Here is a 26,314-nt window from a genome sequence, read left to right on the forward strand (position 1 = left end):
CGCCACCAGGGAAGCCCCCTAAGGCAACACTTTTAAATGAGGTTAAGACATCTACAAATTTCTTACTTTAATTTTTAAAGTTCCTTGTTAAGCTTTCATAGGAAATGCAGGGCTGTCAGAGAGCAGTGTTAAAGACTGAGAGTTAAAGTTGAGAGTCTGAAGAACAGAGCTGCAAACAACTGAGACCACAAATCGAAGAATCGAGTGAAACCGAACTCTGCCAGTGGGGGAGTTTGCAGCAAAGTAAGGGTTTATTGCAGGGCGCCAAGCAAGGAGGTGGGAGACAAGCCTGGTCTTTGAGTTGTGGGTGTTTTTAAAGGGGAAGAACATAGAGGCTGGGCTTTTGATCATTGTCTTGTGACATTTCTTAATTGTAGTTTTGGGAGTCAGGATGCTTCTGGTTCAGGGTTCTCTGGCCAGGTGGTCTGTGGCTTGGAGGTCTGTTAGCTCATCTTGCCCTGGAGAAACAGTTTGTATTGTTTGTATGTTAATAATGATATCTATAATAACAGTTTTAGTACATCAACTATGTTATCAACAACATGAATTTTAGCACCTGACTCTGGTTGATTGGTGTTCAGTTAGCACAGGATTGAGGTTAGAGGGGACAAGAAAAGAATAAAGTTTTGGCTAGAGAGATTAATCATAAACTTGGTAAGGGAACTTCTTTTTGAGAGGGCTCGGTTTCAGGGTTTCCCAAGTAACTTCCACATGAAAGCACTGCTCAGCGTGTGTCTTTCACTTCAGTCCTCCCCATAGGGGTCTTGTCTCACACTGTGAATACGTAATAATGGAATATACACTGAAAATGCCTATGTACATATGCTTCATGCTGTTTTTCAAATTGCTTTTACGTGTATTATCTTATTTAATGAAGACCATGAATATATCTACGTGTGGAAATGATAATGCTATTTAAATTCTCTGTGTATAAAAATAGTGAATATTTCTTTAATTAAAAAGTATTTAAGAATATGTAATATAAAAATGAAGCTACCTTTATTGTAGATGTTGATATATCATTTAAAATAATTTCTCCCTTATTTGTAAGATTCTTGCCCCATATGTGTTCAAGGAAATAATTTTCACTAGTTTGATAAAAATGGAGATATATTACATGGATTTGAAAATTTAAAAAAAAGTTTGTGATAGTGTGACAAGTCTGAAGTAAATTGAAATTACTCCTTTTTTTTCCTGTCAGAGGTCTCTTTATTAGTATCCATGATCGAGGGCATATTGCTTCTGTTCTTAATGCATGGCCAGAAGATGTCATCAAGGTAAGTTAGTTATCACATTTTCCCACTGTGGCACATTTGTTCTTTTTCCTGTCCCATAACAGGCTGACACTTTTCACCATACGATGTAGCATTCACCAGCTTTTCTATTTATATCCCTTTGATTTTTGCATAGTGGATTCATTTTATTCTGATACCATTTGGATTCTAAGTTTCACCATTATTTCCATCAGATTTCTTAGTATTTCTTTATTCATTGTAAGTTATGATAAGTGTTGAAAAAATGTTGAAGTAGTGTCTGAATTTCTTTGAGCACACTCCTTTTTCTTTTGTGTTTAATCATCCACTAAGAGGAATCAAGGTAGGCAAAAATCTTAATCCATTTCCTTTATCGTGGTGGCCTGAAGTATCTCACCTGACTCCCCTCTGGGAGTGAGCTAGTGAAAATAGAATAATAATAGTATCTGCCGTTTGGTAGCTTTCTGAGTGAGCCACTTTACCTGGATTAAGTCATGTAGTATCATGATAATTCCATGAGGAAAGGAAGTCTCAGGTGGCTTGCATAGTGGTGCATGGTGGTGGTGGGAATTGAATGCAGGTATCTCAAGTTGCCTTCTCCAAAACAGCCTAACATACTGACCCTTTTCAATGAGACACGGAAAATTTGACAAAGATCAACTTTACGGAATATGCAAAAATAAGGTTCCCCCACTTTTGGGTGAAATGTATGTATGTACTTGTAAGTTAGTTAAAAGTACATATATACATGTACATATTTACTTTTCAGGCAGGTCTTTAAGAGCTGCATAATATAGGTGAACAGAAAACTAAATGAAAAGCCCTCAAACTTTTTAAATATACGTTCTGCATTATATTGTGGTAGAAAAACACTGCACTAGGAGTTAACACACTCGGGTCCTGGTTCTTTGATATTAACGAGGTAAATCACCGTAGGCAAATTATTTCAGTTCTCTTGTCTTCGGTTTCCTAATCTGTAAGAGGGGTAGACTGAATGTACTCCAGATTCCCCTTTGCTTCTAAAATGCTATGACTCTGTACATTAGTCCTTATGATAATAATAGTACTAATATCTATAATTTTTTTGAGAACTCTAATGTACCAGGTAATGTGGTAAGTTCTTTGTTTATCATGATTTCATTGTGTTGAATCATAGATTTATTCAGTTAATTAATGTTTTTGATTGTTTACTCTGTGCCAAACGCTGTGCTAGATGTTGGTGCACAGTAGTGAGCACAGCAGAGTTGGCTCCTAATTTTTTGCAGCTACTCTGAAAAGTACATTTATCATTCGCATTTTTATAAATAAGAAACAGAAGCTTTAATTCATCAGTTTATCTAAGGTCAAATAACCGACATGTTTTCTAGGCTCCATGGATATGACAAGTGTAGCAGTTTGTAGAAAATCTAATAAATTGTGTCTCACAAAATTGGTTTTGCTTAAATTCATGTAATGGCCATGAATCACAGAACAAAGATGATAGATGCATTAATTTCAATAAAGATAACAAAGTACTTAGCATTAAAATCTCCACATGATTAAAATGTATGCTTTGTAGATATTCAAGATGATTAGAAATAAACTAAACAAAATTCATTGTCTAGTGGTACTCTACTATCAGGTAAGAGTAGTAATAGACTGTGCTTGGCATATTTCAAAGGTGGTAGAACAGTATCCAGTGTTATAGGAGTTAAAGAGGATGGATCACAACATTGTTGTGAAATTAGGAGGATGCATAAACTGAAGATCAGAGCACCGGGGACTCCTGAGCGATGATTTAACCATGGACTCTCCCCTAATGGTACTCAAAGTGGATGTGACTAGTTTCAAAGCTGTTCTAAGGTTCACTTTAGTTCCCAGTTTGAGCTCTTATTTACCTGTACTCTGCCCACTTACTCCTCCTGATTGAAGACTGAGTTATTTGAGTTGTTTGAATCTTTATGGGCATACCTTGTCTTCTTTTTTCAACAACCAAACAATCATATATATGTATTTTAAAAATACATTTAAAATGCATATATCAAATTTATTTATTCTCCCCAGTCTTCCACACTTAATGATCACATAAAATCTTTTCCATGTATATTCAATTTATGCTTTTTGACAGCTTAGTATTTCATTGCATAAATATTAACTTCAGAAACAGAGAGTAGGAACTATGTCCCAGAATTTGCAAACATCTATTAATAGATATTTTTTTCTTTTTCTTTGAGGCTATTGTGGTGACTGATGGAGAGCGTATTCTTGGCCTGGGAGACCTTGGCTGCAATGGGATGGGCATCCCCGTGGGTAAACTGGCTCTGTATACAGCTTGTGGAGGGGTGAATCCTCAACAATGTCTGCCTGTCATGCTGGACGTGGGAACAGAAAATGAGGTAAACAATTTAAGTCTATAACACAGCTATACACCTTAAAAAATAGTACCATATTTCTGCATTTTGAGATTATTTCAGGAACTTAATGAAATTCATCTTTTTTGTTTGGTTCTTTCTCTCTCCTCAAACCCATCCCCCAACTCTTATAAAGAAATTATTCTTTCGCTTTTCCTTTCCCATTCCCCTTTTCTGTAATGTGATTAATTTTTTAGCAGCTTCTTTAGTGTTTTAGTATCCTTTGATGAGCACTTACACCATTATTCTGTAAAGTATATGTTTTACTTTAGGATATCCTTGTTACTTTTAAAAAAATTATTATTTTTATACTAGGCAGGAACTAATCCCAAAGAGTTTATTAAGTTTAGTCAGTCTGAAATCTTGTTCTAAAAATCTATATTGAGTCTGTGGTAGATGTTTTGGAGTTTAGCATTTCTCTTTCCTGCATCGATATTTTAGAATCTTAAAGTTATATATCAAGTAGTACATATTTTTGCTCATCTGTAATTGCTAATATTTGGATTAGTTGTGAGTGATAGATACTATAAATTAAAAGTAGAATTTTATGAAATAGAAATGAAAAATAATGGTCAGTTAAGATAGACTTTTCAAGTTGCATGCAAATATCAAAGCTAGGTCTAGAATGTCATTGTCAAATAAGATCTTTATCATGTTGAGGTATATTCTCTCTGTACCCACTTTTTGATAGTTTTTATCATAAATGGGTGTTGAATTTTGTAAAAAGTCTTTTTGGCATCTGTTGAGATGATCATATGATTTCTTTTTTTAAAAATAAATTTTATTTATTTATTTATTTATTTTTGCCTGCATTGGGTCTTCATTGCTGTGCATGGGCTTTCTCTAGTTGCAGCGAGGGGGGGGCTACTCTTCAGTGCAGTGTGAGGGCTTCTCCTTGTGGTGGCTTCTCTTGTTGTGGAGCATGGGCTCTAGGCCTGCAGGCTTCAGTAGCTGTGGCACACAGGCTCAGTAGTTGTGGCTCATGGGTTCTAGAGTGCAGGCTCAGTAGTTGTGGCGTGCGGGCTTAGTTGCTCTGCGGCATGGGATCTTCCCGGACAAGGGCTTGAACCCATGTCCCCTGCATTGGCAGGCGGATTCTTAACCACTGTGCCACCAGGGAAGTCCCGATCATATGATTTTTTTTATTGTTCAATTTGTTAATGTGGTATCTCACATTAATGTGTTACATCACATTGATTTGCAGATATTGAACCATACTTGCATTCCTGGGATAAATCCCACTTGATCATGGTGTTTGATCCTTTTAATGTATTGTTGAATTTGTTTTGCTAATATTTAGTTTAGGATTTTTGCTTCTATGTTCGTCAGTGATATTGGCCTGTAATTTTCTTTTTTTGTGAGTGACATCCTTGTCTGATTTTTATATCAGGGTGATAGTGGCCTTGTAGAATGAGCTTGGAAGCATATTTTTCTTTTCAAGTTTTTGGAATAGTTTGAGATGGATAGGTGTTATCTCTTCTTTAAATGTTTTATAGAATTCTCCTGTGAAGGCTTATGGTCCTGGACTTTCATTTGTTGGGAGTTTTATTATTATTATTATTGATTTAATTTCATTACTTGTAATAAGTCTTTTCATATTTTATATTTCTTCCTGATTCAGTTTTTGGGAGACATAAATTTCTAGGAATTTATCAGTTTCTAATAGGTTGTCCATTTTATTGGCATGTGATTGTTCATGTAATCTCTTATGATCCTTTGTATTTCCGTGGTGTCTGTTGTAACTTCTCATCTTTCATTTCTGATTTTATATATTTGGGCCCTTTCTCTTTTTTTCTTGATGAGTCTGAGCAAAGGTTTATTAATTTTGTTTATCTTTACAAAGGACCTTATTTTCATTGGTCTTTTCTATTTTTTTTAGTCTCAATTTCACGTATTTCTGCTCTGATCTTTATGATTTCTTTCCTTCTACTAACTTTGGGTTTTGTTCTTTCTTCTTTCTATAGTTCCTTGATGTGTAAGGTTAGATGGTTTATTTGAAATTTTTCTTGTTTCCTGAGGTAGGCATGTATAGCTATAAACTTTCCCCTTAGAAATGGTTTTCCTGGGTACCATAGGGTTTCTTTTTTATTTTTGTTTTAATCGAAGTATAATTGATTTACAATATTATATAAGCTTCAGGTGTACAGCATAGTAATTCACAGTTTTTAAAGGTTATATCCCATTTACAGTTATTATAAAATATTTGCTATAGTCGCTGTGTTGTACAATATGTCCTTGTAGCTTATTTATTTTATACATAGTAGTTTTGAACTCTTAAGCTCCTACCCCTCTCTTGTCCCTCACCCCTTCTCTCTCCTCACTGATAACCACTAGTTTGTTCTCTATATCTATGATTCTGTTCCTTTTATATTCACTAGTTTGTTTTATTTTTGAGATTCCACATATAAATGATATACAGTATTTGTCTTTCTCTGTCAAACTTAATTCACTTAGCATAATACCCTCCAAGTCCGTCCACGTTGTTATAAAAGGCAAAAGTTCATTCTTCTTATGGCTGAGTAGTATACCATTGTATATATAGATATGCCACATCTTTACCCATTCATCTGTTGATGGATACTTAGGTTGCTTCCATATCTTGGCAATCGTAAATAATGGTGCTATGAACATTGGGGTGCATGTATTTTTTTCGAATTAGTGTTTTTGTTTTCTTCAGATATATACCCAGGAGTGGAATTGCTGGGTCATTTGGTAGTTTTGTTTTTAGTCTTTTGAGAAACCTCCATAGTGTTTTCCACAGTGACTGCACCAATTTACACTCCCACCAAAAGTGTACGAGGCTTCCCTCTTTTCCACATCCTCACCAACATTTGTTGTTTGCGGTCTTTTTGATGATAGCCATTCTGACAGGTGTGAAGTGATATCCCATCGTGGCTTTAATTTGCATTTCTCTGGTGGTTAGTGATGTTAAGCATCTTTTCATGTGTCTGTTGTCCATCTCTATGTCTTCTTTGGAAAAAGGTCTAGTCATTTCTTCTGCCCATTTTTTAATCGGGTTGTTTTTTTAATATGAGCTGTGTATATATTTTGGATATTAACCTTTTATTGGTTATATCATTTGCAAATATTTTCTTCCATTCATTAGGTCGTCTTTTTGTTTTGTTGATGGTTTTCTTTCCTGACCAAAAGCTTTTAAGTTTAATTAGGTCCCATTTGTTTATTTTTGCCTTTGTTTCCTTTAGGAGACAAACTCAAAAAAATCTTGCTATAATTTATGTCAAAGAGTGTTCCACCTACATTTTCTTTTAGGAGTTTTATGGTTTCTGGTGTTACATTTAGGTCTTGAATCCATTTTTTAAAAAAATTAATTAATTAATTAATTTATGGCTGTGTTGGGTCTTCGTTTCTGTGTGAGGGCTTTCTCTAGTTGTGGCAAGCGGAGGCCACTCTTTATCGTGGTGCGCGGGCCTCTCACTATCGCGGTCTCTCTCATCGCGGAGCACAGGCTCCAGACGCGCAGGCTCAGTAGTTGTGGCTCACGGGCCCAGTTGCTCCGCGGCATGTGGGATCCTCCCAGACCAGGGCTCGAACCCGTGTCCCCTGCATTGGCAGGCAGATTCTCAACGACTGCACCACCAGGGAAGCCCTTGAATCCATTTTGATTTTAGTTTTGTGTATGATATTAGAGAATGTTCTAATTTCATTCTTGTACATGTAGCTGTTCAGTTTTCCCAGCACCACTTATTGAGCAGACTGTCTTTTCTCCATTTCATATTCTTGCCTCCTTTGTCATAGATTAATTGACCACAAGTGTGTGGGTTTATTTCTGAGCTCTCTGTTCTGTTCCATTGATTTATGCATCTGTTTTTGTGCCAGTATCATACTGTTTTGATTATTGTAGCTTTTAATATAATCTGAGGTCAGGGAGCCTGATTCCTCCAGCTCTGTTCTTTCTCAAGATTGTGTTGGCTATTTGAGGTCTTTTGTGTTTCCATACAAATTTTAAAAATTATTTATTCTAGTTCTGTGAAAAATGCCCTTGGGATTGCATTGAATCTATACACTGCCTTGGGTAATATGGTCATTTTAACAATATTAATTCTTCCAATCCATGAACACGTTATATCTTTCCATCTGTGTCATCTTCAATTTCTTTCATCAGTGTCTGATAGCTTTCTGAGTACAGGTCTTTTACCTCCTTAGGTAGGTTTATTCCTAGGTATTTTATTCTTTTTGATGTGATGGTAAATGGAATTGTTTCCTTAATTTCTCTTTATGATCTTCTGTTGTTAGTGTATAGGAATGCAAGAGATTTCTGTGTATTAGTTTTGTATCCTGCAACTTTACCAAATTCATTGATGAGCTCTAGGAATTTTCTGGTAGCATCTTTAGGATTTTCTATGTATAGTATCATGTCATCTGCAAACAGTGACAATTTTTCTTCTTCTTTTCCAATTTGGATTCCTTTTATTTATTTATCTTCTCTGATTGCCGTGGCTAGGACTTCCAAAACTATGTTGAATAAAAGTGGCGACAGTAGACATCCTTGTCTTGTTCCTGATCTTAAGAGGGAATGCTTTCAGCTTTTTACCACTGAGAATGATGTTAGCTGTGGGTTTGTCATATATGGCCTTTATTATGTTGAGGTAAGTTCCCTGTATGCCCATTTTTGGAGAGTTTTTTTTATCATAAATAGGTGTTGAATTTTGTCAAAAGCTTTTTCTGCATCTATTGAGATGATTATATTATATTAAATTAAATTATATTAAATTATATTATATTTATTCTTCAGTTTGGTAATGTGATGTATCACACTGATTGATTTGTGAATATTGAAGAATCCTTGCATCCCTGGGATAAATCCCACTTGATCGTGGTGTATGATCCTTTTACTGTATTGTTGGGTTCGGTTTGATAGCATTTTGTTGAGGATTTTTGCTTCTGTGTTCATCAGTGACATTGGCCTGTAATTTTCTTTTTCGTGATGTCTTCATCTGATTTTGGTATCAGGCTGATGCTGGCCTTATAGATGGAGTTTGGAGGTGTTCCTTAATCTGCAGTTTTTTGGAATAGTTTGAGAAGGAATGGTGTTCAGTCTTTTCTAAATGTTTGGTAGAATTCATTGTTGAAGCCATTTGATCTTGGTGGGAGTTTTAAAATTACTGATTCAATTTCATAACTGGTAATAGGTCTGTTTACATTTTCTACTTCTTCCTGGTTTAGTCTTGGGAGATTGCACATTTCTAGGAATTTGTTCATTTCTTCTAGGTTGTCCATTTTATTTGTTTGTCATAGTCTCTTATGATCCTCTGTATTTCTGCAGTGTTGGTTGTAATTTCTCCTTTTTCATTTCTGATTTTATTGATTTGGGCCTTCTCCCTTTTTTTTCTTGAGGAGTCTCGCTAAAGGTTTATCAATTTTGTTTATCTTTTCAAAGAACCAGTTCTTAGTTTCATTGATCTCTTCTTTTCTTTCTTTCTTTCTTTTTTAAGTTTCTATTTTATTTATTTCTGCTCTGACCTTTATGATTTCTTTCCTCCTAACTTTGAGTTTTGTTTGTCCTTTTCTAGCTCCTTTGGGTGTAAGGTTGGGTTGTTTGTTTGAGATTTTTCTTGTTTCCTGAGGGAAGCTTATATCAATATAAACTTCCATCTGAGAACTGCTTTTCTGCATCCCATAGGTTTTGGATCATTGTGTTTTCATTTTCATTTGTCTCCAGGTATTTTCTGGTTTCCTGTTTGATTTCTAAAGTGATCCATTGGTTGTTTAGTAGCATATTGTTTAGCCTCCACGCGTTTGTGGTTTTTGCTCTTTTTTTCCTTGTAGTTGATTCCTGGTCTCATAGCATTATGGTTAGAAAATATGCTTGATATGATTTCAGTTTTTAAAAATTTACTGAGGCTTGTTTTGTGGCCTAACATGTGATCTGTCCTGAGAATGTTCCATGTGCACTTGAAAAGAATGTGTATTATGCTGGTTTTGGATGGAATGTTTTATAAATCTATTAAGTCCATCTGGTCTAATGTGTCATTTAAGGCCAGTGTTTCCTTCTTGTTTTTCTGTGTAGATGATATGTCCATTAATGTAAGTGGGGTGTTAAAGTGCCTTACCATTATTGTATTACTGTCGCTTTCTCCCTTTATGTTGTTAATACTTGCTTTATGTATTTAAGTGCCCTTATGTTGGGTCATATATATTTTTAATTGTTATATATTCATCTTTGATTGATCCCTTTATCATTATGTAATATGCTTTGTGTCTTGTTATAGTCTTTAAGTCTATTTTGTCTTATATAATTGTTGCTATCCAAGCTTTTTCATAGAATTCTTTTTTCATCCCATCCCTTACAGTCTGTCTGTCTTTTGATCTGTAGTGAGTCTGTTTTAGGCAGCATATATATGGTTCTTTTTTTTTTTTAATCTATTCAGCCACTTTATGTCTTTGATTGGAGCATTTAATTCATTTACCTTGACAGTAATTGTTGATAGGTATATACTTATTGGCATTTTAAAATGCCAGTGCTTTTTGGTTGTTTTTATAGTTTTTCCTAGTTCCTTTTTTTTTCTCTTGTGATGTGTTGAGCATCTTTAATGTTAAGTTTGGATTCCTTTCTCTTTTTTTCGTGTATCTATTATAGTTTTTTGTTTGTGGTTATATGAGATTCATATATAGCAACCTTACATATAGGTGTCTGTCTTAAGTTGATGATCTCTTAAGTTTGAATGCATTTTAACAGCCCTACATTTTTACTCATCCCTTCCCCCACCATTTATGTCTGATGTCATATTTTACATCTTTTTATTTTGTGTATTCCTTAACTACTTATGTTAGATACAGATGATTTTACTACTTTTTTCTTTTAACCTTTCTACTAGCTGTATGAGTAGTTGGTCCATTACCTTTACTGTATGTTTGCCTTTACCAGTGAGATTTTTCTTTTTCTAATTTCCATATTTCTAGTTGTGGCTTTTTCTTTTTCACTTAGAGAAGTCCCTTTAACATTTTTTGTATAGCCAGTTTAGTGGTGCTGAACTCTTTTATCTTGTGCTTGTCTGTAAAACTTTTTATCACTCCTTCAAATCTGGATGGTAACCTTGCTGGGTAGAGTGTTCTTGGTTGTAGGGTTTTTCCTTTCAACACTTTGAACGTATTGTGCCACTCCCTCTGACCTATAGAGTTTCTACTGAAAAGTCAGCTAATAGTCTTATGGGAGTTCCCTTGTACGTAACAAGTTGCTTTTCTCTAGCTGCTTTTAGGATTCTCTCTTTATCTTTAATTTTTGCCATTTTAATTATAATGTGTCTTGGTGTGGACCTCTTTGGGTTCATCTCCTTTGGGACTCTCTGTGCTTCTTGGACCTGGATGTCTGTTTTCTTCCCAAGGTTAGGATAGTTTTCAGCTATTATTTCTCCAAATAAATTCTCTGTCCCTTTCTCTCTCTTCTTTTGGGACCTCTATAATGTGAATGTTAGTATGCTTCATGTTGTTGCAGAGATCTCTTAATCTATCCTTATTTTTTTACAATTCTTTTTTCTTTTTTCTGTTCATCTTGGTTAATTTCCACTACTCTCTCTTCCAGTTCGCCAATCCATTGCTCTTTATCATGTAATCTGCTGTTGATTCCTTTAGTGTATTTTTATTTCAGTTATTGTATTCTTCAACTCTGTTTGGTTCTTCTTTATATTTTTATATTTTCTAACTGTTGAAATTCTCACTGTATTCATCCATTTTTCTACCAAATTTGGTGAGCATATTTATGATCATCACCTTGAACTATTTATTGGATATATTGCTTATCTCCATTTTATTTAGTTCTTTTTTTGAGGTTATGGCTTATTCTTTCATATGGAACAAATTCTTCTGTTTCCTTGTTTTGCCTAATTCTTTTGTTTTTTTCTATGTGGTAGGTAGACTGGTTATGTTTCCCAGTGTTGGAGAAGTGGCCTTATGTAGATGTCCTATGGGGCCCAGTAGCACTCTCCTCTCTGGTTACCAGAGCCAAATGTTCTAGGGGTACACCCTGTGTGGGCTGTGTGCATCCTTCTGTTTTGGCAGGGCCAACTACTGTGGGCATGCTGGTAGGCAGGGCTGGTTTCCTCCTTGATTGACTGTGAGGCCATGCCTCCTGAGGTGGCTGTGGGCCAACTAGGTGGGAGGGTAGGCTTCCTGTGTGTTTGGCTGTGTGACCCAGGGTGGCGTGGGACTGCTGCCAGTCTGCTGGTGAGTGAGGCTGGGTTCCTGCATGGCTTTTTGTGCAGCTGGGGAGCCTGGGACCGATGCTGGCCTGCTGGAGTATGGGGCCTGGACCCTGGTGCTAATAGGCTAGAGGGAAGATTTCAGAATGGTGCTTTGCTAGAGCCAGTATTATCATGGTAGAATGAGCTCCTCAAAATGGCTGTTGCCACTACTTCTTTCCCCGAGGGTAGTTCCAGTTGCTTCCTGTATCTTTAGGTGGCTCTCTAAGATCAGCAAGCGTGTTGGACCCAGGCCCCTGCCTCTGTGCTGGAAATTGGAGTGTGTGAGATTTTGCTTATGCTTTTTAGGAGCCAAGTCTCTGTTTCCTACAGTCCTCCAGCTCTCCCAAAGAGAAGCCCCACTGGTTTTCAAAGCCAGATATTCTGGGGGCTCATCTTCCCAGTGCAGGACTCCTGGGCTGGGGAGTCTGATGTAGGCTCAGACCCCTCACTCCTTGGGGAGAACCTCTGATTGTGACATCCCTCCTGTTTGTGGGTGGCTGACCTAAGAGTGTGGGTCCTGACTCTATGTCATCTCTGCCTCCCACCCATCTCATTGTGATTTCTTCTTTATGTCTTTACTTGTGGAAAATCTTTTTGGTTAGTCTTCAGGCCTTTCTCTTAGATACTTGTTCTGTAAGGAGCTGTCATTTTGTTGTGTCTGTGGGAGGAGGTAAGTTTAGGGTCTTCCTACTCCCCCATCTTGACCACCTCTCGACATTTTATTCTCTTTATGCTTGCACTGCTACTGTACTGAGAAGACAAAAAGAAAACTTAATGCACTGAAATATGACAGAATGATGGGTTTGTGTGACATGTAATGTAGTTTCTATATTGCCACTCTGTATTCCACTTTCACATGTGCTTGTAGTCAAAAGGACAAGTCACATGTCCTTGTAGTCAAAATATCCTGTAGTCATAATTTTTAATCTCATCCCTTTTGTGAATCTCTGTCCAGTTTTAACACTTCATAATAAAAATACAAAAGCAATTGCTAACAACAGTTAGTTTCTTAGCCAGAATAACTTAGCAAAGTTTCATGAAGGCTAGATCCCTTTTTTATAAATTACAAATGTTTTCCTCTTTTATCATAAATACCTATATTGAGTAGTAATGAAAGTAGAAAAGGAATTAGCAGCTGATTGATAAGATAGTCCTCACTTGCTGTTAAATCACACTTGCCTGCCTTCAATCTCTGCAGCTTACACCTAAAAGAAGTTTAAAGAACAAAGACACTGGAACTGAGCCATAGAAGTGCTTGCCTAAAAAATACTCTTATTCTTTAAGTTAATAATGCAAAACATTTATTTAGGTAGGATGTTTGTGTTTTTATCTTACCTTTCATCTATTATTTCATAGTCCACGTTTTCTTTAATTTACTTGTGAAGCAGTTGCTATATAAAAGTTATCTTCTACCTGAAGTAAATTGTCTTTGTCTCTTAAGAGCATTCCATACTTTATTTATTTTTTTCTGTTGTTGCCAAATCTTTTCATAGAAGTTATGTTTATCGTATACCTTTTCTTAAGAAAGTGACCAATATCGAAGCTTGATATTTTACTAAAGATGTGAGTAAATGTTCCTTTTGCCCCCTCCAGTCTTAAAAACTGCTGCATGTATCACATGGTGTGTGTTTGCTTGGGCTGCTGTAACAGTACCATAAACTGGGTGGCTTAGCCAATAGAAATTTATTTTTTCACAGTTCTGAACGCTAGAAGTCCATGATCAAGGTATCAACAGAGTCATTTTCTTCTAAGGTCTCTCTCCTTGGCTTGTCTTCCTTCAGTGGTATTTTGTCTCTGTGCATCTGTGTCCTAATTTTTTCTTAGAATAACACCAGTTATGTTGGATTAGGGCCCACCCTAGTGACCCCATTTAATTTAATTACCTTTTTAAAGACCCTGTCTGCAAATACAGTCATATTCTGAAGTACTGGGATTAGGACTTGAACATATGCACTTTGGAGGGGCACAACTGAGCCCGTAACACATGGTCAGTCTTCAAGAGGGCATGGGCAGTATGAGTGGGAGAATATTGTCTCTACATAGTCAGTCTCTGTTTATTAAACTGTTGCTCTGGGTCTCAGCTTTTCTGATTCTAGTTTTATGTTTAGTCTGGCCTTCAGTTCATGTGTACAGTGTATCTAGATCTGGAATCCTTATTGGAACTTAAAGTCACAATGTTGAAGCCTCTTCCCATTGAGAAGGTTCCCCCTTTTGTTCTAGAAAGTGCTCTTCATGTTTGGCATGAAGCAGCTGTGTTGGGGAGTAACTGAACAAAAGAAAAACCTGATAGATTTTTCTGTCATATGAACCTGCCATGTATCTTTCAGCACTTGTACAGAAGTCATTGTTGGCACTAGAATGTGACTGGTACTAGGTTTCTATTGCTACCATGACAAATTACTACAAACTTAGTGACTTAAAATAGCACAAATATATTACCTTATAGTTCTATAGGTCACAAGCCTGACACAAGTCTCAACAGGCTAAAATCATAAAAGATGTCAGCAGGGCTGAGTTCCACGCCCTTGTCTTTTCCAGCTTCTAGAGAAATGCCTCCAGTCCTTGGTTCATGGTCCCCTTTATCTATATTCAAAGCCAGCAATGTAGTGTCTCTCTGACCCTGTTTCTGTCATCCCATCTCTTTCTCTGACTACAGCCAGAAAAGGTTTTTTGCTTTTAAGGACTCACCTTTAATCACATCTGCAAAGTTTCTTATGCCACAAAAGGTAATGTATTTATAGGTTTGCGGGGAGGAGCATGTCATTATTCTGCCTGCCACATGGTCCCAGCTGGGTGGTCAGCATTTCTCCCTCAACCCCCCGCACTTTTTATCTTTGTCCTTTCATATTATGGGGATTGCTTGCCATTTCAGTCAAGTGATCCTGCATTTGAATGAGTACCAATCGTTATATTGTATAGTAAAGTCAGAGGAGAGAAGATAATCCCTCAGTTCCCAGCTTGGTGTGTATTGTCACATGCTTACTTTTTCATCGTCTCCTCTTACCTCACCCTCTCTAATTTAGGATTATATCAAGGATTTATTCCTCTGTTTTCTGAGGCACAACACCAGTGCCTTGGGAAAGAGAATGGGGTCTACAGTTTGGTTTTATATGCGCTGTAAGTCTCAGGAACTCCTTGAAGTTTGTGATATATTTCAGAAATACCCATTCTATAAACGAAAATAGAAAAAAATTTACCTGAGACAGGAACTTTCAGGGAAGTAGAATAATTTTATTTTAACTTAATAATTTAAGGTTGAAATGAGTGGTTCTCAATATACGTTCCATGAACGAAACCAGTTCAGAATTACTGGGGGCATGTGTTAAAAATGCAGAATCCTGGGCTCCACTCCAGACTTACTGAACCACAGTCAAATTTTAATGATTTTTATTTCTACTGCTTGTTAAGATTCATGCCAGCTCATATGCATGCTGACATTTTAAGTATTGCTTGAGACTCTTGGCTGAACATTGGCAGTTAGATTGCTTAATCATATTGATGACATGAACCAGCAAAACAGCAAAAAGTTTATATTATTTCTTTACAGAATTTGGTTTTTCATTTGAAAATAATGAGTAAATAGCAGCATAGAGTATTATTATCTGTATATTATAAATATAATTTAAAAATAAATGCTGAAATGGGAAATATTCATAACATTTATGGCAGATAAAGATTTAAAATGTTCTTAGTATTCAAAGAACAGTTTCAATTCAATGAGAAAATGTTAAATGTGAAATATACAAATTGCCTAAGGACACATGGTCACAGATAATTTAAAAATGAAGAAATGAAAATGGTCAGTAAACTTATGAAAAATGTTTAATGATATTAGAAAAGAAATATAAATGAATACTATTTGATAACATTATATTTAAATATATTTATATATTTTTTACTTTACTATATATTTTATTTATTATATATTTTACATGTATACTTCAGATACACACACACACACACACACACACATATGTGTGGAAAGATAATACTGTTCCTTTGGTTGCAACAAAATAAACATATTTATTATATGTCACTGGGGGGTGGGGGATTGTTAATTTGTTCATCCTCTCTAGAAGGGCAGAGTTCCAATACAGATCACAAATTTTAAAAATGTTCATCTAGTGAGTGATGTGACAATTTTCCACAATATATTCCTATGTGAAAAGGGGTTATATATAAAACAGTCTATGATATTGTCCCCAATTTGGACAGATAATACTATACATGCATAGATGTAAAGAAAAGGACCTAGAAGAATATGCATCAAGGTGCTAGTGGTGGGGTAGTTCTGAATGGGTAGAGCTTATTGGTTTTCTTTGTTTTTGATTTTACATTTCAGCGCTGTCAAATTTTCTGATAGGAAATACTGCTTTTTGTAATGATTTTTTAAAACTTTAGAATATTGAGAAAATATTTTTTATTTCTCAGAAACTTTAGACTGGAATGATAGAAATGAGAGATGTGAACAAGGTAAAAGTTGATAGTGATTACTATTAACTTCAAATAAAAATTCCCAAGGTTCCAGAGTTGAGACAGTGCTAAGAAGTATGATAATTAATTTTACCAATATATACCCTCCTTATCTCCTTTTTGAAACTCTCTTATGTTTCCATATGCTTTTGTCCTTTACTCTCTTTCAAAGCCTAAGTTTTTTCCTTCTCACATGCTTCTAAGTCTTTGTGAGTCTTCAGTGACAACAAATGCATTGCATGTGACACCTCTTGTTAAAGAAGGTCTAATCTTTTTAAAGTGTTTGCTTAATACCAAGTCTTTCATTTATTTTCCAACAAAGATCTATTAAGTTTTTACTCTTGGCTGTGAGAAGTTTTTAATCCAGTGAATTAATGTCACTTCTGTGCCAGGCTGCTTGGTCTATGGTACCATTATCTCAACTGGGTAATCTTGTTAAATTGCTTTTTGTAGATGTTATTTTTTTGTCAGCCAGATCTCCAAGAATGCACTCATTATTAAAGCTTTAATTATCATGACATTTTTAAAAAACAGTAATTTTTGACAGAGACATTATGACTGGAAGAATTTTATAACTTCCTGATTTAATTCAAAAGCTTTATCTTGTTCATAAATCTTCATAATTGACTCTTCACTGTAGCAGACTTCTTTATGATATACTTTAATTACTATCATGGGAAAGAATGAGAGAAAAGAGAAGGGGAAACATGTAACATCTTTTCTCAATTGTGTTCTTTTTCTAATTCACGTTTTAGAAGTCCAGCTATATCCCAGACATGGAGAAAGTATTTAATTCTGGCAGCCATTAGTAGTTCATTGGCACTTTAACATCAGCTGTTCAGAAGCCTGCCAGTAGATTGTTTAAAGTTTTTAGGCCTCAAGGAACAGCTGGGCTTTACAACAGTACTCAGTTTTAGATTTTACATTTCCTGTGAAATACATTTATATGATTTGATATGTTAACTTCCAGCTAGCCAGAAAGCCTTAACTCATTGTTGTGCAGTACGTTATAAGTGGGACGACCACATAATGTATTGGCCAAACCAAGGCACTTTCACAATGAAAGAGGATACTATTAGTAATTACACTAGGACAAGACATGTGAACTGGGCTACAGTTTCTGTTGTCTGTAAGCAAATTCCAACTCAGGTGATTCAAATGGTTTAACCTTCTTGACAACATAACCACACCTGCAAAACCATATCATTTATCTATAAACCACCTCCAAACCTAGTGACTTAGAATAATTGCTGTTTTATTAATGTTCTTGATTTCCCTGGGATGGCTAGGGAGGCTGGGATGCTTGGGACAGCTTGGCCTTTCTCCATAGAGATTCTCACCCATCACACATTGTTCACATTCCACATGTAAAATATGCTCATCTCCATCCTAGGTTTCCAAAAATGTCATCCCAGGAAAAACAGCAGGCCCACAGTTCAGGACCCTGTCATCTAAATCAGGTCTAGATGCAAATGAAGATCCTCGTGTTTTGCTCCTTGGTGTGGCTCTTCCTATATGTTCCCACATACCAAGCATACAGTGGTGAGGCAGGGACAGAACGACCTCAGTCAACACTCCCTTCCAGAATGGCAGGAATAGGAGTCATATGGCTCTAAGTGGTTCATAGCAATTCTGAATTCCCAATGGACATATGTTGCCAGGCCACCTACTTGAGGGGGAGGGAATGTTCTTTGAATAAGCCCAGTTCTTTTTCTTCAGGGTGGTTCTGTAGTTCATTGTTCTTCTAGGCTTTTGGCTCTTCTGTCTGGACTCTTGGCTCTGTCCTCTGAGATAGTCTCCCTTTTCCATAAGAAATGGCCCCATTGCATCAGAATGGCTCTCTCAGTCTGCTTCCTGCCTGTGGAAAGTGGAGGATCCAATGAACTATTTTTGTTTTGAAGTGTCTCTGTGTCAATTAATCCAAGTAGTACAGTACCTTTAAAAATTTCTTTGCGGCTTTCTGTGTATCAGATTATAGTCTACTACATTAGATAAAGGCCCTACTCACAATTCTTTTCAAAATAGGCCTTCTCCCTGTTATTGGTTGACATATCCAAGTGCTGTGGTACCAGTTCCACTGAACTAGGCACGAGGGTCTCCCAGGCTCCACTTTAAATCTTTCAGAAGCTTTCAAAAGAGTTATTACAACCACACACTTAATTTGACCACAGGCCTTATTTTACTTTGGAAATCTTTTACAGGCAAGTCTTGTGTCCTCTATATTCTGTTTAAATTTTGCTCACAAGCTGAGCATTTCCTTCTTTAGTTCATGTCCATTTTAACCTTAGCACACAGCCAGTTTATGCATTCAGCATTCTGCCTGGAAATCTTCTTAGTCAGATTCACAAGTTCGTTAGGTACATTTTTCTCTATTCTAGGTTACTGAAGGTGGCAGTGTTGTCAATTGTTTCACTATTATGTCAAACAGATTGCCATTTTTTCCCAGGCTGTAAAAAGTTTGTCTTTGTAATTTCTTTCAGCAATATTTTGTGGTTTCCACTATATAGGCCTTCCACATGTTTTGTTAAATTTGTCCCTATGAATTTTATGTTCTGGAATGCTATTGTAAGTGGAGTTGTGTATTTTATTTCATTTTCAACTATTCATTGCTAGTATATAGATATACATTTGATTTGTGTAAATTGACCTTATATCCTACAATCATGTTAAATTCATGTATTATTTCTAGTGAATTTTTTGATAGATTCCTTAGCATTTCCCATGTACATGGTCATGTGTGTACAAATAGAAACAGTTTACTTCTTCCTTTCCAATCCTTATTCCTGTTTTTTTCTTTTTCTTGCCTTATTTTAATGGCTAGGATCTCTAGTATGTATAGTGTTGAACAGAAGTGATGAGACTAGATATCCTTGTCTTGTTTCCAATTTTAGGGGAATAGCATTCAGTCTTTCACTGTTAAATATGTTGTTAGTTGTGGGTTTTTCACAGATGCCCTTTATTAGGTTGAGGAATTTCCTCTCTATTCCTAGTTTACTGGGAGCTTTTGTCATAAATGGGTGCACATTACTGTATATAAATTATACCTCAATTAAAAACTGATTTCATTAAAAAATTACCTATTCTAAAGCTTAAACAGAGTAGTGTTGCCTGATATGTGTGTGTGTGTGTGTGTGTGTATGTGTGTTTGTGTGTATGAGTTTTAGAAAAAAATCTAAGAAAGGAATTGCTATCTTTCCATTTCCTAAGCTAATATGATACTTCAAAACTCAATATATTTTTCTTTGTGATGAACTTTGCCTTTTGAATTTTACACAACTGAGAGATTTTAATACCTTTTCTCTCCTCTAGAATAAGACATAAGAATAACAATAAAAACATAAGAATGTTTTAAATGTTTAGTAATTATATTTCATATTCTTATTTATAAGCACTGTAGCTATATTATATATAATACTAAATAATAACTCTGTAGGTTAATTCTGAATCAGTATAGCTAGATTTTATTTCCATTTCTATCCTTTTTGTAGAGATGAGAAAACTGAGATTCACTCAGAAAGAGTAAATGACTTGCCTTTAGTTATTTCTATACTTATGGTAACTTTTTTTACAAATAGGAGTTACTTAAAGATCCATTGTACATTGGACTACGGCAGAGAAGAGTGAGAGGTCCTGAATATGACGATTTTTTGGACGAATTCATGGAGGCAGTTTCTTCCAAGTACGTATAATCTTTATTTTATCTATTTTTAAGTTAAATTTCAAAAACTTAAAGATAACCTAACATAATAAACTATAAAAATATCCAAGTATGGTACAGTATGTTTAATAACTAGAAGTGATTTGAATGAAATATATATATCTCCTCATAACTATTGCTGACCAAATGATAATCTAATGTGTCTACCCCCCCATAAGTTATCTCTGTTTCTATCCCTGAAGATACTTTTTTCTTACAAGAATCTTCAGATTCTGTTGTTTGGGAGGCATGATTATGGTGAATGAAGCAGTGGCTAGTGACTAAATTACCTGAGCAAGCCTTTTCATGATTATTGGCAGTCTGTACTTTGTTTCTGGCTGCTGATAAAATCTGGTCTTCCATCATCTTTGTGGATGAATCTGACTCTTGTGGTAGGAGAAGCAGAGGAAGAAGTGAGCATGAGTTAGTACAATCCACAGGGTCCAGAATGGAGCAAGATCCATGAATCTCTGATTAAATTGACTGTATTTGGTTAAGATGCAGTACAATATTTCACCTGGTCTAGGTAGCATTTAATTGTGGACCCAGGGCTACTGTAAAATTTTCCAGTTTTTTTCCTTCAAGGTAGAGACTTCTGCCATAATTTAGTAATATGTTCTGAGAGAATTTTGTCGCACTAACAGTCATCCCATTTGTTTCTGTATAGCCACAGAAACCATGTACTGTTTAAAAACATATATGTTGCTTTGGTTTTTCATAGAAATGAACTCATCACTAGAATCAATTGTAACTATAGACATACTTCTCGTTTTTTTTTTAATTATAAGGTTTAATTTTAAGAAGTTGAATTCAACAGCAGAAAATGCTTTCATCAGCTTGCACAGTATTTAGAATATTTTGAATCTCTTATTACCCAAGATTTTGTGCAGAGTATATTTGCCAGTTAGTATGGACTACTTTTTAAAGACCCACGCCTGATTTATTTATTGTTATTATTTATTAACTTAAACTTATAATGAACTACACTTACTCATAGAAATAGTTGAGAAACTCTACACTTTAAGTTCAAGATTTCATGGTACAGTTAATTGATAGTAGTTTTTCATGTTTAATTTTAAATTCCTTACCCTGTAAAATTTATGTAAGTTTTTGAAATTATGTGTAACTTTGTAGGTAGCAACATTAATCAAGAGATTGTATAGAGAATACTGCAAGGCTATATAAAAGAAAAGGAAATTCTCAACATATTTGCTTTTATTGTCTGTTTGTGTAAATAAAATCTATCTTTATATAGGTAACTTAAATATACTTACAAAGAAGCTGTTAAAACAAGTTATGAACTTAGCGTGTATGGCCTATATACTTAAATGCTGTTGAAATAAAAAGAGAATATTTCCATAATCAATGAAAAGCTTTCCAGATGAAAAGCTGATTTTGAATAAGCTGTGTCAATCTAGAATCAGAAAAGCTGTTTGTTTGTTTTTTTAAATGTTGAATTGAGAGGTTACCTAGAATCTGTAATAAGGAAATGGGGTTTGACAAGAGTCAACAATAATTTAAAATGCAGAGACCACGTGTAAATCAGGAATTATACTTCTGGGCTCTTCCCAGAGAAAAATCCCACAGACTTTTCAAAGACACTTCCTGGCAGGACACTACTTTGGGAAAAGTTTTCTAGAAATGAAACCTAGTACTACCGAATTAAATTGGGGAGTAGTCCTGAAGATAAGCCCAAGATTATTTAAAAAGGAAATATAACTTACATTCAAGGTGGAAAATGCCTGTTACAAGTTGGCTTAGCCAGGAATCTGGTTCTGAGATGGAGTTATTAAGGAGTGTGCTTGGAATCAACCCCTTTGGAGGGGGAGGGGACAGAAAAAGAAGTGGATAAAAGAGAAGTTGAGCTGCAACTTCGACTGGCCAACAGCCTTGGGACCACCCCTGCATGCTATTTAGACCCTTAAGGAAAACTAATTTCCATGCCCCACTCCCCAAGCAACATTATGTTGGTTTTATAATTTACTGTCTTGTCAGGGTTGGGATGGGGCAGTTGCAACTTCTTCCTCTTGGCTTTCTCTGCAATTATACATCTTACCTCATAGGCCAAAGATTTGATACGGGTGTTGTGGCAGCTGCCAAGTATATGTCTATCCTGGTTCTATATTTGGGGACTGTGGAAATCACCACCGCCTGGGTCTGTGGTCCCAATGGATCCAGTATGAACTAGACCTTGGCCAGGGCACCATTAATTATGGGCCTCCATATGCTTCTAACGTGGAGGGACAGCATATTGATGCCTCAGGTCTCCTGGTATCACTGTCAGCTCTGTGCCCTCAAAATGTTTGGGTATTCCCTGTCCCCAGTGCACAGTGGCTTGAATAAAGGGCTATAGGTCCGTTTGGGGAAGGATTGGGGAAATTATTATCTTGTATTCTTGCCATGGTGTTGCAAGATCCTCCCTTCTGGAGACTAGGCTTCTTCTTCCATCAGTGAGTCCAAAAATTAGCGAAGGTTTGGAAACTGAGCATGTGATTGGGACTTCATTGGGGCAGCTACCCTCAGCTTTGTGGTCATCCGTCTTTGATTTCTTTTGAATGTACCTACTGAGTAGTAGCCTCGTTACCTTCTTATTTTGTCTCTAGGGATGCCATACTCTATGAATTAGGTCAATAACTGTGGGTCAGCACCCCCTGCACACCAACCTTGCCACTCTCAGGATAACTGTACCTGCCTGGCTTCTGGTGGCTTCTGGTCCTCACCTGGTCCTATTATCCCCATTGCTGTTAATGAGCCTGGTTCCATTAAAACCTTTCCTCTGTCACTTCTGACCTTCAGAAGAGAGCCACCACGCAGAACCTAGTAATGTAGATGTCTTCTCACTAGTACATTCCTCATGGCTTTGGTAAGTGGTGCGTTTTCTGGGCCTTCCCAGGGAACATCACCATCCAATGGGGTCCTGGCCTTATGTAGCATGTGCACCCCAGAATGCACTCTCTGAGCCTCTACTCTCCTCTTCTGCCATCTGCCCCAGCATTCTTAGCATTTCAGCATTACATGAGCTATTACTTTGCCCCTGTTTTTAGGAGCCATCCTAGTAGCCAGTTTGTACCGTCTCCTGAGATTCTTGCTGGTTGTAAACCTTGCATCTCAGCACAGTGCCCTCAAATCAATAAACTCTCCCTTATCTCATCTTAAATTCCAGCTCCTTTGATTAAACACCCTCAGAATTTAATCTTAGATGTACTCTCCTTGCTAATGTAAACTTGCTAGATCTTGCAGTTCCTTTCTCAAATAGCCTCTTTCTTTTTCCTTTATCAGGCCTCTTACGTCCCAGGTGGGTTATATTGTGATATAACCCTAGTTATATAGGCTAAAGTTTCTGGAGAGGAGGTGAGGGTGGACAGATGGGGGGTTACAGAGGCCCAGGTTGTCTTATGGGAGAGAAGCCTCTACCTACATCATCGCCCAAAAAAGAAGGGGCAGGCCACTTTTGTGGGTTCAGAAAGTTCTGGGGAATCTGGGAATTCAGGATTTTGGGAGGCATCAAACGAGACATCTCGTCCCATGTGGCAGGATCCTGTTCTTTTCCAGTCAGGATCCTGACTTAGCACATCTTCCGTGCCTGGAAGTTAGGGAGTTTCTGACTACTCTGACGATTAATCCCTGTTCCTGGTCATTACCTTTCTTTGCCCCAAAGCTGCAAGATCTGAGAGCATTTTTGTATCTACCAGAGAGTTCCTCTGGCTTTCATGTTGGTGGTTACTTGCCCTTAGCTTTTTTTTTTTTCTTCAAATTTGCAAATGCATTCTTTTTTAAAAAAAAAAAAATTTTATTGGAGTAGAGTTGATTTACAATGTTGTGTTAGTTTCAGGTGTACAGCAGAGTAAATCAGTTATACGTATATTGCCCTTAGCTTTTTATATTCTTTTTCCGTTGTCCTTACAGTTTTTATTCCTCCTATGTTTCTCAAACGTCATTGCAGCTAAACTGTTCCCCTTCTGCTGGTATACCATCCCAGCCTACCCCTGGTGAGAGCTTTAACAGCTGGACCGCCACCTTGTGCCAGGGCTTCTCTGTGTTCCACTGGGGTTGGGCTCCTCACTGCCAGCCAGGCGGCTAGTGATCTAGCTCCAAAGCCCCATCTTATCACCTGCTTTCTCAGACCACTCCTCGTACCATCTGTCACAGATTAGGTTACCTGGGAAACATATTTTGAAACGACCTTTACTATTCAGAGGTTTATAAGAAGTGCCCTAGAGATCAACCCCTGTGGAAGGGGTACACAGGGAGCAGGAATGGGCACAGGGAAAAACTGAGCTGGGATGCAGCACAAGACACCTTCCTCTGGCCCCATGGGGAACTCGGGAACTACAGTGGCTTTTCAGAATTGTCCCCACTTGGGCTGAGATAGCCAAGCCTTTCTATTCCTACATCAGTTAGTCACTGGAGGTATGTCACCCTGAGAAAGAGCATGGCCTATGGTGTAGCGCTCTCTGTAGCTGAGGCAACCCCTGGGGCAACAGTGGGGGATCTGAGAGCCATAACACAGTGATATTTAGATTAAGATGAAAACTGAGCAGAAAAAAAATTTTACGGTTTGTAATAAAGGCAGGTGCTAGAATCTGTAGGATGGACCATATTTCTGATATTCTGTTATAAGTCAGATGATAGATAAATGCTAGCCTCTGCATAATATTTTTGCTTTGGAAACATTGGCCATTGGAGCAAATCATTGAGTTGCCCCAGGCAACTGTGCCCTAACAGAAGCTAGATCTCTCCAGTAAGAATGTCTTGTCAATCTATTTTTTCTTTCTCATTGTTTTGATTCATTCATTCATTTGTTGAAAGCCAGGCACTGTGTTTGGTGCTGTGGATATGGGGCTGAATAGGACAAAAATAATCCCTGCCTTTCACATAGCTTCTCTACTAGAGGAGACAGATAATAGACAAGAAAATAAGCAAATAAGCAAATGAAAGAATGAAATTTATAGTGAATGCAATGAAAGAAACAGGAAATTGGACTGAGAATAATAGTAAGTGACTTAATTTATATAAATCAGATGAGTGTTATAGATACCAGTTACCTCTTCTATGAAGTCCGTTGTCAAAGTCATACTTTTTAGTCATGGTACTTCTGTTGAAAATTAATATGAGCTCTTTGATTATAGTTAGGTAAATTCATTAACAGTGGAAAACTGAATTCAGAAAGGATTGATTAGCCTGGATACTAAGTAGAAGCTCCAATGGAGTACCACAGGTCTGTTTGCCTAGTATTTGCCTTTTCAACGATTTTATCAGTTGGTCCTAGTAATTCTACATCTGAGAATATAGGTTAAGAAAATAATCCTGAATAAGAAATAATTTCTATGCCCAGATATGTTCACTGAACATTTTTATCACATGATTTTCTTCCCTCTGCTTCCAGAATAGCACACCTTCCTCGCTTTCCTTCTACCTCACTGGTTGCTCCTTCACGCTTCCCTTGGCTTCTTTCTTTTCATTCCCTTGACCTCTATACTTTACCGTACTCCAGGGCTTGGAGCTTTCCTCGTTACTGTTTATCCCCACCCCCTTGGTGACCTCGTCTGGTCATTCATCTTTATATCTGTGACTCCAAAATCTGTGTTTGGAGTCTGTACCTCTCTTCTGAGCTCCAGGCTCATAGTCTGCTTCCTCCTTGATGTAGATCTGCGCCAGACAGAGCGTACGGAGCAGATCGGGAGCTGGACTCCTGACCTCCCACCCGCCCCGGCCCCGCTCCTGCTGCAGTACTTCCCACTCAGTGAACGGCAGCCCATTCTTCCCGTTCCTGAGATGAAAATCACTGGAGTCATCACTCTGTACCTTGCTACTTGCAAAACTTGTTAGCTTTAACCTCAGCATGTATCCAGAAACTAGCCGTTTCTCATTGTCTGTATTATTACTTCCCTTATCTGAACGTCTTCTCCCTGATTGTTGGTAACAGTCTCCTGACTAGTTTGACTGCTTCCTCCCTTGTTGCCCCTTAGTCTGTTCTCAACACAGAAGCTAAAATGACTGTACGTTAGGTAATTTCTCTGCTCAAAACCCTGCAAGGGCTTATTTCATGCAGAATAAAAATAAGTCCTTGCCATAGCAAAAAAGGCCCTGAACCATCTGATTCCTTGTTTGCTATTTTTCTAATTAAAGCCAGGAATGCTAATGCCTCAAGGCTTGTCATTTCTTCTCCTTGGAATCCTCCCACCCTCACCTTGCCCAGTTTTCCACATGGCTAGCTCTCTTCTCCTTTAAAGAGATATTTAAAATTCCTCAAGGGAGTTCCCTGGCAGTCCAGTGGTTAGAACTCGGCGCTTTCACTGCTGG

The 26,314-nt window shown here is 37.0% G+C and overlaps 1 protein-coding gene across 3 annotated transcripts in view; it reads left to right on the forward strand.

Annotated features, from left to right (window-relative positions):
- The window catches only part of ME1 (malic enzyme 1), a 186,250-nt gene that overhangs the window by 69,009 nt on the left and 90,927 nt on the right, over positions 1-26,314 (forward strand). For all 3 annotated transcript variants that reach the window (XM_057527582.1, XM_057527583.1, XM_057527581.1), the window contains exons 4-6: positions 1,202-1,277; positions 3,467-3,628; positions 19,890-19,993. In XM_057527582.1, coding sequence (XP_057383565.1) covers positions 1,202-1,277; positions 3,467-3,628; positions 19,890-19,993 — 342 coding nt within the window. The remainder of the gene's footprint in view (positions 1-1,201; positions 1,278-3,466; positions 3,629-19,889; positions 19,994-26,314) is intronic.

Source organism: Balaenoptera acutorostrata, chromosome 14 (assembly GCF_949987535.1).
Source record: "Balaenoptera acutorostrata chromosome 14, mBalAcu1.1, whole genome shotgun sequence".
Classification (NCBI taxonomy): Eukaryota; Metazoa; Chordata; class Mammalia; order Artiodactyla; family Balaenopteridae; genus Balaenoptera; species Balaenoptera acutorostrata.